General features: G+C 45.2%; 1 protein-coding gene across 3 annotated transcripts in view; it reads left to right on the forward strand.

Annotated features, from left to right (window-relative positions):
- Positions 1-16508, forward strand: part of ADCY3 (adenylate cyclase 3) — a 251630-nt gene that overhangs the window by 222211 nt on the left and 12911 nt on the right. For all 3 annotated transcript variants that reach the window (XM_075598633.1, XM_075598634.1, XM_075598632.1), the window contains exons 12-15: positions 8229-8345; positions 8586-8845; positions 12955-13036; positions 14967-15125. In XM_075598633.1, the coding sequence (XP_075454748.1) occupies positions 8229-8345; positions 8586-8845; positions 12955-13036; positions 14967-15125 (618 nt within the window). The remainder of the gene's footprint in view (positions 1-8228; positions 8346-8585; positions 8846-12954; positions 13037-14966; positions 15126-16508) is intronic.

A 16508-nucleotide genomic window follows, 5' to 3' on the forward strand; every position in this document is an offset into this window, starting at 1 on the left:
AGAAACTGTTCAGTATCCTGGGAGCCCTGTATATGGAGTTTATTACCAACCCCTGGTTTCTGTCACATATCCTCCCCCCCAGCTCAGACCTCGAGGGGTGAGCGACCATGGATATTAGGGAGTGCATCCTTGACAACCCGTCGGCATTGCCATGTTTGTGCCCCGACCTGTGTTCCACAGAAAATTTAAAGGGCTGTAGGCTTAGGAACCACCTGGTCACCCTAGCGTTCTTCTCCCTATTTTGACACATCCAGGTAAGGGGTGCATGATCTGTGACCAATCGGAACTTTCTCCCCAACAGATAATACTTGAGTGTCTCTACAGCCCACTTTATTGCGAGACACTCTTTCTCGACTATGGAGTAATTTTTCTCCTGGGGATTTAGTTTCCTACTTAAATAAAGGATGGGGTGCTCCTCCCCTTGAGACTCCTGGGAGAGTACCGCCCCCAGCCCTACCTCAGATGCGTCGGTTTGGACTACGAACTCTTTGGAGAAGTCAGGTGTGACCAACACTGGTTGGGCACAGAGAGCTTCTTTCAGGCTTCTAAAGGCCTGTTCGGCTTCGGGGGACCACTTTACCATTAGCGGTCCTCTTGCTTTTGTGAGGTCGGTTAGTGGGGTTGCCTTAGTTGCAAAATTGGGAATAAACCTCCTATAGTAGCCAATTAACCCCAAAAAGGTCCTTACTTGTTTTTTTGTGACTGGCCTTGGCCAATTTTGTATCGCCTCTACTTTGAGTGTTTGTGGTTTGAGTAACCCTCTACCAATAGAATACCCCAGATACTTTGCCTCCTCCAGACCAATAGTGCATTTAGCGGGGTTAGCAGTTAGTCCAGCAGACCGAACTGCGTCGAGCACAGCTTGGACCTTTGGAAGGTGGGACTGCCAATCTTCACTATGGATTACCACATCATCCAGGTAGGCGGCAGCGTACCGAACATGTGGTTTTAAAATTTTATCCATCATTCTTTGGAATGTGGCGGGAGCTCCATGTAAGCCAAAAGGCAGCACCTTATATTGAAAGAGGCCGTCTGGGATTGAGAAGGCTGTTTTTTCTTTTGCCCTTTCTGTGAGGGGAACCTGCCAGTACCCTTTTGTTAGGTCTAGGGTTGTGAGATATCGGGCTTTGCCCAGTCTCTCTACAAGTTCATCCACCCTGGGCATAGGATAAGTATCAAATTTTGACACCGCGTTTAGTTTCCGGTAGTCATTACAAAACCTTGTTGTACCGTCTGGCTTTGGGACTAAAACTATAGGGCTGTTCCACCCACTTTGGGATTCCTCAATTACGCCTAGTTTTAGCATTTTTTTAACCTCTAAACTTATAGCCTCTCTCTTGGCCTCTGGGATTCGGTACGGTTTAAGGTTAACTCGGACCCCCGGTTCAGAGACTATGTCATGTTTAATTACGTTAGTTTTACCTGGCTGTGTAGAGAAGATTTCTTTGTTCCTTCTCACTAAACTCTGGACCTCTCGTTTCTGATGCACGGACAGTGTTTCAGCTATGCTAACCTCTGGGTCAGTTTCTTGATTCTCTGACGGACCTGGGGGTACTAGGGTTAACAAGACCTCTCTATCTTTCCAGGGCTTGAGTAGGTTTATATGGTAAATTTGCTCAGGTTTCCTCCTACCTGGCTGCCTTACCCTATAATTTACTTCTCCCACTCTTTCCAAGACCTCATATGGCCCATGCCATTTAGCAAGGAATTTACTCTCCACGGTGGGAACCAGAACTAGTACCCTATCACCTGGAAAAAAAATTCTGACCCTAGCACCCTTATTATACGTATTCCTTTGTGCTTCTTGAGCTTTCTCCATGTGTTCCCTCACTATGGGTAGGACTGCAGCAATGCGGTCCTGCATTTGGGCAACATGCTCTATTACACTTCTGTAAGGGGTAACCTCGTGTTCCCAAGTTTCTTTGGCTATATCCAGTAAGCCCCTTGGATGTCGGCCATACAATAGTTCAAACGGGGAGAAGCCTGTGGATGACTGGGGAACTTCCCTAATGGCAAATAACAGGTATGGTAACAAACAGTCCCAGTTTTTCCCATCCTTATCGACCGCCCGGCGTAACATGCTCTTTAAGGTTTTATTGAACCTTTCCACTAAACCATCTGTTTGTGGATGATAGACTGAGGTTCTGAGATGCTTGATTTTTAGGAGTTTACATAGCTCTTTTGTTACTTGGGACATAAATGGTGTTCCCTGGTCAGATAAGATCTCTTTAGGAATTCCGACCCGGGAAAACAGAAGTACTAACTCTTTTGCTATGTTTTTAGCAGAGGTGCTACGTAGGGGAACTGCCTCCGGATATCGGGTAGCATAATCTAATATTACCAATATATGCTGATGTCCCCTAGCAGACTTTATTAGGGGTCCTACTAGATCCATAGCAATCCGGTCAAATGGTACCTCTATTATGGGAAGGGGTACCAATGGGCTGCGGTATGCTTTGAACGGGGCGGTGATCTGACATTCTGGGCATGAGGAACAATAGTTTGTAATTTCTGCCAGAACCCCAGGCCAATAAAAGCTTCGGAGAACCTTTTCTTTTGTCTTTTCCACCCCTAGGTGTCCCCCCAATGGATGACTATGTGCGAGGTGTAATACTACGTTACGGAATGTCCGTGGTACCAACAATTGTTTAGTTGTAACTGATTTTCTTTTATCAACCCGATATACTAGGTCGTTCTCTACCTCGAAGTAGGGGTAAGCAAGTGACCTATCTGGTTGGCCATGAGTACTATTCTGGTCCCGTATATTTCCCCTTGCTACCGCTAATGTGGGGTCCTCCCACTGGGCCTTCTTAAAACTCCCAGGACTGACCTCTAGGTCAGCGAGGGTCTTATCCTGTACTGGGGTGGTAAGTGCCTGATCAACATCTTGATTTGGGGTATTCCCTACCAAAGTAGTGATGGGGAAGGGAATTTCACAGCACTCCTCCTTTTCCCCCTTCTTATTTGGGCCCTCGTCAACCTCCATTTCTGAAAAAGGGAAAGGATTTGTTTCTTCTAACACTTCGTTATGGACTGCTATTGAACTCTGGGCGCTATTCTGAGCTGGGGACCACATTTTTAGAAAATGGGGAAAGTCGGTCCCTATTAACACATCATGTGCCAGTTTGGGTACAACACCCACCTTGAAATCTAAAGAACCAAATTCTGTTTCAAAAAAAACATCAACAGTGGAATATTCATGATTATCCCCATGTATACAACAAATTGCCACTCTTTGTGAACTGTTTACCTGTTTCTTCTTAATGGGCAATAGGTATTCGGACACTAGTGTGACCATACTCCCAGAGTCAAGAAGTGCCCGAACCCTCTTACCATTAACCTTTACAAATGCCCACAGATGGTTATTCAAGGGGTCCTCTGGGCTAGGGCCCATACATTGGGACAACAGCGAATAAGGTTCCACGCTGTTGCATTGCATGGGCTCATCATTTAGTGGGCAGATTTTTGCTGTGTGGCCCCTCTCATGACAATTTACACATTTAGGTACATAGTCTGTGTCCCACTTAGAGCCTTTTCCCGGCTCCCCATGTTGGCTATTGCCCTTAGTGTGCGAACCACTGTTGCTGGAGCGGCGTGAAGGTGGTCGCCGCTCTTCAGCGCCCCTTAACCCCGGTACCCTTTTACCGTCTCTGGAAGAGTCCTGGAACCTCGGATAGTGGGGTTGCTCCACGACTGTGGGTTGCGGGTGCTCTTCTGCTGCACTGTACCTTTCTACAAGGGCCACAAGCTCATCCGCATTGTGGGGGGTCACTCCGACTGACCCAACGGCGTAAGGCAGAGGGAAGTTTCCTCAAGAACTGGTCCATGACCAACCGTTCCACGATGTGGCTTGCTGAGTTGATCTCGGGTTGTAGCCACTTCCGGGCGAGGTGGATGAGGTCATACATCTGGCTTCGGGTGGCTTTATCCATCGTGAAGGACCATGCGTGAAACCTTTGGGCACGAACAGCCGTGGTTACGCCGAGGCGGGCGAGGATCTCGAACTTCAATTTTGCATAGACGTTAGCTTCGGCTGGCTCTAGATCAAAGTAAGCCTTCTGGGGTTCGCCGCTTAGGAAGGGTGCGATTAGACCAGCCCACTCAGCTTCTGGCCATCCCTCTCTCTGTGCCGTGCGTTCAAACGTGAGAAGATAGGCTTCCACATCATCCGAGGGTCCCATCTTCTGAAGGTAGTGGCTTGCCCTGGTCATTTTCGGAACTGGGGCTGCCTCTGCCAGTGGAAGGTTACTGATAGTCCCCCTCAGGATCTCGAGTTCCTGCTGTAAGCCCTGAGCGAACCGCTTTTGCTCCTCTCTCAGCAGGCGGTTTGTCTCTTGCTGGTTTGCATTAGTCTCTTGCTGGGCTATTAACAGCTGTCGCTGGGTTTCACTCGCCTGTTGCTGGGCTTCATTCGCGTCTTTCTGGACAGCGACATTGCGTACCAGCGCACTCACCACGTCTTCCATCTTGTTTGGAGAGAGAGAAAAAAAAACCTTCTTTTTTTTTTTTTTTTTTTTTTTTTTAAAGTTCTTTAACCCCCAGACCTTTCAGTGTTCTGCCCGCATTCTCCACCATATGTGACAAACGGCTTACTCCGGGGCTCCGCCGTCTGTCCGGGACTGTTAGAACACGGTCTTTTAGGGTAGGTTAAATGATGAGACGTCACGTACTGTTCCTTTAAACAGGCTATGCCTGGTTTATTCAGTCCCAGGCACTGAGACTGCCACAGTTTAAACAGAAAACAAAGCCAAACAAAAAGCTGCTCGTCTGAGCGATAACTTAAACTTAGATGTCCCTGACTCAGAGTTGGAAGTGGCTTGTCCACTTCCACCAACAAAATAAGTACCTTTGCAGTCTTTAGACAAACTAACAGAATGAATGAAGCGATTTGGGAAAGAGGCTTTCTCACCCCTCTGCAGTTCAGCAGCCTTCCAGGCTCTTGGGCGGGGCTCAGAGGAAACAGGAAACAGGTCTTATATACCTGAACTCTAATCAGCATGACAGGTGACAGAAAACAGGCAGCAGACAAACTGTGGAATGGAGTGCCTGTACCACGAGGCTGCCCTGTTCAGCTTAGACAGGACAGAAACTGTTCAGTATCCTGGGAGCCCTGTATATGGAGTTTATTACCAACCCCTGGTTTCTGTCACAGTGTGTATCTTAGGGTTGCAGAACTGTCTGAGACATGCAAATGAGTATACAGTAATATTTCCAGTTGCTATATATATATATATATATATATATATATATATAATAAAAAAATAAATAGATGATACCGTTCTGTGGCTAACGAACCACAGAACGGTATCATCTATTTATTTTTTGATTATTGAAGCTCGGCTAACACGGTACTGATACCTCTACATGTATATAGGTGGCTTCTGCAAAAATACTGGACACAATGGTGAAATGTGCGACGTGCTCAAGAAAAGTCGGTGGGGAGGTGTGTTATTTATAAATGAACTGACTGTTATGTCACTTTATCAAAATTTCACTCCAAGTTTGCACCAATTTCATATTCTATTTCGTAAAAAATTCTGGGGAGGGGTCTGGGGGCCGAGCACAAAAATACACTGGAGTGAAATGTAGAAAAAATGACGTAAGCGTCAGATCATTTATAAATAAATAAATACCCACCAACTCATACAGGCCCATGGCGAGCAATACTGGTCTTAGTGCTGCTCTCCCGCAAATTCCAACATTGTTTCACCACTCTTCACCCTATGAACACCCTCCCCTCATCCTCTATTACCCCTCCTCCCATCATTCTCTGTCACTCCCCTCTTCCTCTCTCACCCCCTCCCCTCTTCCTCTCTCACTCCCTCTCCTCTTCCTCTCTCACTCCCTCCCCTCTTCCTCTCTCACCCCCCTTCCCTCATTCTCTCCCCCCTCCCCTCATCCTCCCCCCTTCATCCTCTCTCCCCGTTATCCTCTCTCTCCCCCATCTCATCCTCTCTCTCCCCCCTTATCTTCTCAACCCCCTTCCCTCATCCTCTCACGCCTCTCCCCTCATCCTCTAACCCACCTCATCCTCTCTCACCCCCTCATCCTCTCCCCCATCCTCTCTCACCCCCCTCATCCTCTCTCCCCTCATCCTCTCACCCCCTTCACCCTCTCCCCGCCCCCTCAGCCTCTTTCTCCCTCCCCTCATCCTTTCACCCCCTTCCTTCATTCTCTCATGCCTCTCCCCTCATCCTCTCACCCCCTCATCCTCTCTCACCCCCTCATCCTCTTTCCACCCTCGTCATCCTCTCACCCCATCCTCTCTCATCGCCCCTCCCCTCTCCTCCCCTTATCCTCTCACCCCCCCTCCCCTCTTCCTTTCTCACCACCCTCCCGTCAACCTCTCACCCCCTTCCCCTCAACCTCTCTCTCCCCCAGCCTGTCATTCACCCCTTCTTCCTGTCATTCCAACCACAGGACAGCCACAGAAAGCACACACACACACACACACACACCAGGACAGACCAAATATACACACATATACACACCCACACACCCCTCTCACCTCTCTCTGCTCCATGCTGTTTCCTTCTTCTCCTTGGCTCCACGCCAGGCTCCTGACTCCTTCTCCTGATGTGTAATGCAGCCAATCATGATGGAGGAAGCTGCCCAGCCCCTTAACAGCCCTGCTCTGGGAATGTATATACCCCACACCTCTGGAATGCCCTTCCCCTCAGTACCCGACTAGCACCCTCTCTATCCACCTTTAAGACCCACCTTAAGACACACTTGCTTAAAGAAGCATACGAATAGCACTGTGGATATTCTGAACACATGATACATAAAGCTTGGCCCCCTGCAGACGCACTTACCAGAACTCCCTCCTACTGTCTCTGTACGTTCTCCCTACCTACCAATTAGACTGTAAGCTCCTCGAGGCAGGGACTCCTCTTCCTTAATGTTACTTTTATGTCTGAAGCACTTATTCCCATGATCTGTTATTTATATTATCTGTTATTTATTTGATTACCACATGTATTACTACTGTTTAGCGCTATGTACATTAATGGCGCTATATAAATAAAGACATACAATACAATATACATATATACATATACAAACAAAAGACAGGGGTGCCCAATGCTCCATCCAATTGACAAAAAATATAAAGTAATAAGTATAAAGTGTCAATACTTCAATAATAATAATATTTAATTGGTTATTCAGTTAAACCCTTTGGCCAAAGAGTCATAAGCCTGCATACCAACGTCAAGGTCCTAACACTATTAATGCAGGTCCTAACACTAAACGGTGAACCATTCCTTTTACCTCTGTATGAGGGGAAGCAACTACAGTGAGTCCTGTCCATTCAGCAAAATGCTAGAACCTCCCAAGTTAAAGAGGTGGGGAGGGATCAGCTCTGGGAGGAAGGGCCACTTACCTCCATACATATACATATATGTAGCCAGCCTTACTGTTCTTGTGGCCGTGGAAATAATGCGGGAGACTGGGGCCCAATCTCAAGAAAAGCATGGTTTGCGGCAGAGAAGGATTAATGCTGCAGGGTTCCATGATTTTTGAATGCGATAATCCTTCGCTTAATGGGCCACCTGATTGGAGAGAATACCGGTACTCACCTTTTAGTATCGTTCTCCATGCACACAGCCCTCAACCCTCCCGGTCGATTCCTGTACTCTTAGAGCTATGGCAAGATCTGACGTCAGCTTGCCGAAGTCCAGGTACGGTGGTCTTTTGGCGTTCAGAGGCCACCGTACCTGGACTTCTGCAAGCTGATGTCAGATCTTCCCGTAGCTCTGAGAGTACGGGGATCGATCGGGAGAGCCGTGTGCACGGAGGATGATCAGCTGTGTTTGAAACCAGAGCCAGGTTGGAGCGCGCCTCAAGTCGCTCACTGGCTTAACCAGTGGGGAGAGTGTGAGTGTTTCCTTCCCCCCTGTGTTGTATGTGACCCATAGTAACATAGTAACAAAGGAGGGAGAGGGAGTAGGTGGTATGATACTTTTTATTGGACCAGCAAGTACTTTCGAACCTCCCACGGTCCTTCATCGGCTCCATTATTTTAAGGTCAAAGCCTCCTGTTCTACCTAGAGGGAGGAACTGTGACCCCACAGATGTGTGCTGCCATGACTTGACTAGTAGAAAGGAGAACATCAGTAGGGATCTACAGTATATTTGCCCAGATTATGAAGTTTAAAATATTAACTGTTGTTGTCTAGCAGGGAAGATGTCCCAAAATCAGCTGTCACGTGTCTATTTCTTTCCAGGTTTTCCCCAAGAAGTTGGTTGCCTTTTCCACTTGGATTGATCGGACCAGGTGGGCACGAAACACATGGGCAATGTCTGCCATCTTTATTCTCACCATGGCAGATATTGTGGATATGGTAAGAGACATTGGATCAATCTCCTGCTTTGGGTAGTTGCACCGCACAGTAACTGCCGTCATTTCTAGTGAGGTACTGACGGAGTTTGGGTACCATCGAAAAATCAACACCACCATCAAAGTGGTTGATTGTTTGATGATAACCAAACTCCTGCATGCTCTTTGATACCAGAGGCTACACAAAAGCAACAGAGATCGGCATAAGACTAACCATTGCTCCTTTTTCATGCTTTCTCAACAGCTCAGCTGCCTGCAGTACTATACCACCACTCTCAACGTGACTTCCCAACAGTCGTTCACTTGGGGCTGCGTGGACAACCCCAAGTATTACAGCTACATCGCTGTGCTGGCTCTCATAGCCACCATCATGTTGGTGCAGGTCAGCCACATGGTCAAGCTGACCCTCATGCTGATGATCACAGTTGCTGTGGGAGTGGTCAACATTTATGCCTGGAGGCAGATTTTTGATGACTACGACCGTAAACGCTTCAACGTCCATGTGTGAGCCCTTCACACCACTTATTACCACAATACAGCCTTAGGCGCCCTCATTGTTTCATTAGTCACCCAGGGCTCTTTTATAGGGTAGGAGGCAAAAGCGTAAACTGCTCTGTGTCTCTTGTGTAATAGTATGGATCCTAAAAGTGATAGAGTTCAGTAGTTCAATGTATGTGCAGTACTGGTGGAGCTCGTTAACATATTGCCAAGAATTGCCCTTCAGGGGTTACAGTAGGCTTAACAGGGATGTGGAATGGGGTCCACAAAGGCTCACTTGCCCGACGTATTGTTAGGGGCCTATTCATTGAACTCTGATATTGCCAATGCAAGGTTGCCCCAAAATGGACTTCAATTTGACACCATAAAATGTTGATATCTCAGTTGCATGCACTTTTTGCCAGAATAGTGCAATATTGTCCTAGCAAATCAAGGCCAGAAATCTCACCTCCTTATGGCAGGCAAATGTAAGTTTTTGCTAGCGCAATTTAGGAGTGGGTCTATTTGCTTAGAATACCCCTAAAGAGATTACCCTATATCCCATATGATGAGATGAATGATCTTTCCCTCCCTCCCTCCCTCTCTCTGTCCTTCCCTCTCTCTCTCCTTCCCTCTCTCTCTCCTTCCCTCTCTCTCTCTTCTACCCTCCATCTATCCCTCTCTCTTCTTCCCTCCCTCGCCTCCTTCCCTCTCTCTTCTTCCCTCTCTCGCTCTCTCTCTCTCTCTCTTCTTCCCTCTCTCCCTCTGTCCTTCCCTCTCTCTTCTTACCTCTCTATGTCCTTCCCTCTCTCTGTCCTTCCCTCTCTCTCTTCTTACCTCTCTCTCTCTCTCTTCTCCCCTCACTCTCTCCTTCTCTCTTCTTCTCTCTCCCTCTTTCTCCCTCTCTGGACTTCCCGCTGTGACCTGTGACTTCCCAGGCGACATGTACAGTAATCTCGCACATTATTGCATATGTAATGTTGCCAGTTCATTTACATACAAAATATGCGTATTGCTCGGAATGAAACAACCAGAATCCAATGTGCATCATCTCCATGCGATAACCACTTAATGAACACAGGAAGAAAAACACCCTTACCACAGTTTAATGAATAGCGTACTATATATCTTAGAGCAGTTCTGCCTGGAGGAGATGCATTTTAAACTTTAAGACAGAAAGGTCTCACAAAACTAGCACAGAACTGTTCATTACTACAGTATATATATATATATATATATATATATATATATATATATATATGTATACATATATATATATATATATATATATTGTTGTAGAGGTATCTGTACTATGTTAGCCGAGCTTAATAATCAAAAACAGATAGTCGATACCGTTCTGTGGCTAACGAAATGCTTTTATTTGTGCGAGCTTTCGAGATACACTGATCTCTTCTTCTGGCGATGTTACAATTGATTCAGCCCCAAAACTTTCTTTTTCAGTAAGTCCCTTAGCTTCCTTTGAGTGCGGTACAATGTGGTATCTTCCATATTTTGGTGTAGAGGTAGCTGTACCTTGTTAGCCGAGATTAATATCACAAGCATTCAGGGACCATTTAACACCTCAGGTCATAAATCGCATACTGTACAGGGGGAGGGATAGCCTTCACCTACAGATGCTTTGTTTCAAGAACGTTTTTTTGGCCGAATCAGTTGTAACATCGCCGGAAGAAGAGATCTCGAAAGCTCGCACAATTAAAAGTATTTCGTTAGCCACAGACCGGTATCAACTATCTGTTTTTTAATATATATATATATATAATTAGGTGATAGCTTTTTTATTTGGACTAACCAAATTTGCAATTTGTAAATCAGTATTTCTTGACTTGAGGAAGAGGAGAACTCTCGAAACCTTGTCTTACTACATCAATTGTTAGTCCAAATAAAAAAGGTATCACCTAATACTGAAGTACTCATATATTCTGCACTATATACATATATACATATATATAAAAAAACAATTAAGACTGCGCCTTATAGTGTGAACCGATCCCCAGTTAAGTGGTATAACAATATAATGATTATGTGAACCAATTAATGATGATGTAATGAATATCAATCAGATGATGTAACAAACAAGATCAAATATGAAAAAATAATTACATTAAAAAAAAAAAGAATAAAAAAATATATATAGTAAATGTATGTCTAAATATTGCTGGTCTATATGAAACTGAATAGAGTAGCATATACCACCAATGGATAGGATAAGGGATAATGATAAAAACAGAACAAAATAAAACAATAAAATAATGCATACAATTGCATGAACTGATGAAATAAGTCCAATATTATATGGATCAGTAGTGAGATCTTGCTGCAAACAGGAGCGTGCTGCCTTCCACGGGGAACCAACGAATTCCAAGCCAATCTGTACAGAAACACAAAAAAGAAAGCGCCCGATCCTAGTGCAATATGTCCAAAAAAATATACATTTATTTCCCTAAAAAATCCAACAAAATGCTAACTCACAAACAACAGATTAAAAAAAGCGTTTTATGAGATATACTCATGCACCGGACGCGGATACAGCTACTCAGCTCACTCCGTGTCTTCACCGCATGGATCTGCAGTGCTCCACTGGGTCTCCGTCCAGCAGGAACTTAGAAAGCGACACTGTGGTTCAGATAGTCCTCCGGAAACAAGGCTGGTGTGTAACAAGTTCCGGGCACAAATGTGTACCGTATCTGAGCTGGAAATAGTTGCCTCTTTCGTTGTATAAGTCCAAGATGCAGAAGGTAAGTACCCACATCAGCAACGCAACATACACCCTACGCGTTTCTTCACATTACGTGATTTCATCAGCGGATGGCCATCCATGAGTATATCTCATAAAACGCTTTTTTAATCTGTTGTTTGTGAGTTAGCATTTTGTTGGATTTTTTAGGGAAATAAATGTATATTTTTTTGGACATATTGAACTAGGATCGGGCGCTTTCTTTTTTTGTGTTTCTGTATATATATATATATATATTATAAAATTATTTAGAACCAAAACCAAACAAAAACCGAGTTTTGTCATAACCAGAACACAAAATGTTTTTAGAACCAAATCAACGCCAAAAGATCAGTAAAAGTGCCACCTCTCCTGTCACCGTAATAAGCACAATGTCCTATACGGCCTATTTCCAATTAATGTTTGCACTTATGTTTTACTTTCTCCCTAAATTCCCCGTATCCCAAAGCACGTCATTTGAAAATGAACATACCGCTATCTCACATGTTTTCCTGCCCCTAATATGAGTTTATACAGAACGAATACGATGGTTTATACACTGGAGGCCCAATTGGCAACGAAAAGGTTAAAATTCTACGCGCACACACACACACACACACACACACACACACACACACACACACACACACACACACACACACACACACACACACACACACACACAACACAACCCCTTTATTTAATATCTAAAATGTTATATGTTATCCTTATCAGCAAAGCCATTCTTTTAAATGAGGTATCTCAATAGTCTTCTGGTTACTGAGATACACATTAACGTGGCCTCCTGCTCCTGCATGTTCTCTAATATTTGCCTGTTTATTTCTTTATGTAGCTAACGGGATTGTATGTCTCTCTCTTTCCTCTTCGGTCTCTCTTTCTCGGACAGACCTTCCCAGCTGCCGGTGTCGCTTTAGCTCTTTCTCCCTGTCCTCTTCTCAACACTTTTCTCTTTCTCAGTTCTCATGCAGTGTCTGTCTGTCTCTCAGTTCTCATGCAGTGTCTGCCTGTCTCTCAGTTCTCATGCAGTGTCTGTCTGTCTCTCAGTTCTCATGCAGTGTCTGCCTGTCTCTCAGTTCTCATGCAGTGTCTGTCTGTCTCTCAGTTCTCATGCAGTGTCTGCCTGTCTCTCAGTTCTCATGCAGTGTCTGCCTGTCTCTCCATTCTCATGCAGTGTCTGCCTGTCTCTCAGTTCTCATGCAGTGGTGCTTCTGGGTTTCTAGTTCCCCTTTTATATCAGATGTAGAACAGCTCCCAGAAACCCATAGCCAGAAACCCATAGCTAGTGTGGCACTACTGAGCTTTATAATGCAGGTTATCCACTCCAAGCCCGCGGGAGGAAGTTGATCTGCAAAGAGTTGATTCCCTCTGTATCTGTCTCCAGGTCTATGCTGGTTCCTTCCAAATACTCCATGACTGTGATGATCTTCATCATGATGCTCAGCTTCTACTACTTTGCCCGACATGTAAGTATCCTTGTATGTCCCTGTTTTTTGTATAGCAGTAGGTCGCATATATGTATGTATGCCTTTATTTATAGAGCGCCATTAATGTACATAGCGCTGCACAGCAGTAATACACGTGGCATAATCATATAAATAACAAATAATATAAATAACACATAATGGGAATAAGTGCTTCAGACATAAAAGTAACATTAAGGAAAATGAGTCCCTGCCCGAGGAGCTTACAGTGTAATTGGTAGGTAGGAATAATGTACAGAGACAGTAGGGGGGGTTCTGGTAAGTGTGTCTGCAAGAGGCCAAGGTGTATGTTGGTTATGGATGTTAATTATCAGCCATGGAGCTACTCATATGCTTCCAGGTGTGTCTTAAGGTGGGTCTTAAAGATGGATAGAGAGGGTGCTAGTCGGATATTGAGGGGAAGGGCATTCCAGAGGTGTGGGGCAGTCAGTGAGAAGGGTTTAAGGTGGGAGAGGGCTTTAGATACAAAGGGGGTAGGGAGAAGACATCCTTGAGCAGAACGTAAGAGTCAGGATGGAACATAGCGAGAAATTAGGGCTGAGATGTAAGGAGGGGCAGAAGAGTGTAAAGCTTTAAAAGTGAAGAGGAGAATTGAGTGTGAGATGCAGGATTTGATCGGAAGCCAAGAGAGGGATTTCAGCAGGGGAGACGCTGAGACAGATTTAGGAAAGCGTACAGTGATTCTGGCAGCAGCGTTTAGGATAGATTGTAAGGGAGACACGTGAGAGGCAGGAAGGCCGGACAGCAGGAGGTTACAGTAGTCGAGACGGGAGAGAATGAATATAGACTAAAGCTCCCTTCCATGTAACTTTCTTACCATGACATGCATTTGTCTTGGGGTGAAACCGTGTAGGGTAAATGACAAGCAGGGTTATCTTCTACCAATATGTATACATCATTACAACATATCTCTGGATATGTCTCAGATAGCAAAATGGTGCTGAGTACCACTTGGGGGGGGAGGGGGGTTTACTGAACTCTCAAAAACATTGGATTTCCTGAAATTAGTCACAGGACCACTACTTTTCAGTAACCCTCCGTCCGTGTTTAACTCTTAGTGTACCTAGACACTGCTGAATTGGTGTTTTTTGGGGGGCCATGTACATGAATGTACAGTAAGTATAATTTATAAGCTGAGCAGCAAACAGTGTGTAATTATAGTACAAGCCAGTGAAAGAAAATAAAGGTGCATTCTTGTACAATGAAGCAAAATATGAAATAATACACCGTGATACTATGCATTTCATAATGTAACATTGATCTGCCGTGTGCTGCAGGGGGCATTGAAGTGAAGAAACAGTGAAAGCATCAAAATATAAAGAGGGTGTTTAAAGGAGCAATCCGAGTGGGCAAATTGTTATTATTATTATTTATTTAAACATATTATTGAAGGGGGGTCTCCAGAGCTGAACTCCCGTTCATTTCAGCTTTGGGGACTCCCTACTTCCAGAGATACTTACCTCAGAAGAGGGTGCCGGTATCTCTCTGCTTTTTAAATCTCCCGTGTCACGTGGGCCAATAGGAAGCCGCGCCAGATGACGTCACGGCTTCCTATTGGCCTGCAGGACATGGGAGTTGGTAAAAAAAAAACGGCCATTATGTGATCCCTGCTAGTGAGCCAGAGCAGCTACCGGCATACCCTACAGAGGTAAGTATCTCTGGAAGCAGCGGGTCCCAGAGCTGAAATGAATGGAATTCTGCTCCGGAGACCCCCTGCTTCCATCGTATGTAAAGACAATAACATCGCATAAAAATTTGCCCTCTTGGATTGCCTCTTTAAGTAATGGTTCTGGGAACCATCACACGCCGAGCACTGCTCTGACCAAGCTAGACACCCAGGTTGACGAAGCTTTATGTCGGGGAATCTCAGTCCTTTCCTGTTGTGCTTCATGCCTAGTCTTTGCCCCGGCAGGTGGAAAAGTTGGCCAGGACCTTGTTCCTGTGGAAGATCGACGTCCACGATCAGAAGGAGAAGGTGTACGACATGAGGCGGTGGAACGAAGCACTGGTCACGAACATGCTGCCCGAGCACGTGGCCAGACACTTCCTGGGCTCCAAGAAGCGGGATGAGGTGAGAGGACACACGAGGACCTGATGAAGGAGCAAGATACTGAGGCCCAGAGGCTCAAAGCTCTGTTAAGACACTTAATGCCACTTTAACCCAGGAGTGGCCAACTCCAGTTCATCAAGGGCCACCAAAAGGTCAGGTTTTAAGGCTATCCCTGCTTCAACGGAGGTGGCTCAGTCAAAGAGTGGGCCACTGATTGAGCCACCTGTGCTCACGAAGGGATACCCTGAAAACCTAACCTGTTGGTGGCCCTTGAGGACTGGAGTTGGCCATCCCTGCTTTATCCCAACTTAATGTCAAGTTAATACTACCGGTGTATCGGTGTAAAGGATAATAAAAGAGTCCATGACCTGGCACTCAGAATCACAATACAAATATATCAAAATGAAACCTGGTGATATGTACAGTAGGTGCCCCCAGCAAAGACGTCGGGAGTCCCTGAACACGCGACATAAAATACCACATGCAAACCGGGCACTCTTAAAACATCAATTTATTATTATATCAATATTAAAAAGTCATCGTTCCAACGTTTCTGTCCCAAAAATTGCACTAATAACACCAATGTGATTTAAACAGGCGCTTTAAACACAATAGAGTGATGAAAAAAAAATATATATATAAGAGTGCAGTGAACTAGTGATGAAATCTATTAATATAGAAAAGGGAAATAAAGTGAAAAACAAAGTCTCAACCTCCGAGGAGAAACTGTACAGAATCTCCACTAATAGACAGCACTTCCAGGATTAGGAGGGAGCAAGATCGTCAGGAATCCACCCCAAATAAAGAGAGAGACAATATAGTGCACTTCTGTATATAAAAGTGGCAAAACAATTCTTCAGAGTCTTGGCTCCTATAGAGAGCCTACTTACAGGCTGGCAGATAGGTAACAGCAGTGGGTGTAGATAGTGTCAGCAGACATGGGATCCAGTCTTGTCTTGTACTGTACGTCGCAGAGAAAGACAAAGGAGAACCAATAGTGCCGACCAATATAAAATGTATCAACATAAAACAGAAACCGTGTTGTACTCACATTCTGTACAACACATACAGGCACATCCATTAGGATGCAACTATAATACTGCCGAGAAGAAGGGTAGTTGGAGACGTCTCTGTTAGTGGGATCCTCCTGCAGCACGATCGCTTCGGATGGCGCCTGACGTCACATCCGCCAGAAACACTGTCTCTTCCGGTTTCACGGGGGGAAATGGGCAGTTGTGTGCAAAAATTCACCGTGTTAAAATACAATATACATGAACAAACAATTGAGACATACTAATCCTACATGAGTGTCGGCGTCTTAGAGGGCGTGCTGCGGCGGGGAAACGGCACAGCGACACACAGGCAGACCATACTCCCCGCGTCCCTCCGCGTCCGTATCTAAGC

The sequence above is a fragment of the Ascaphus truei genome, chromosome 4, assembly GCF_040206685.1.
Source record: "Ascaphus truei isolate aAscTru1 chromosome 4, aAscTru1.hap1, whole genome shotgun sequence".
Lineage (NCBI taxonomy): Eukaryota > Metazoa > Chordata > Amphibia > Anura > Ascaphidae > Ascaphus > Ascaphus truei.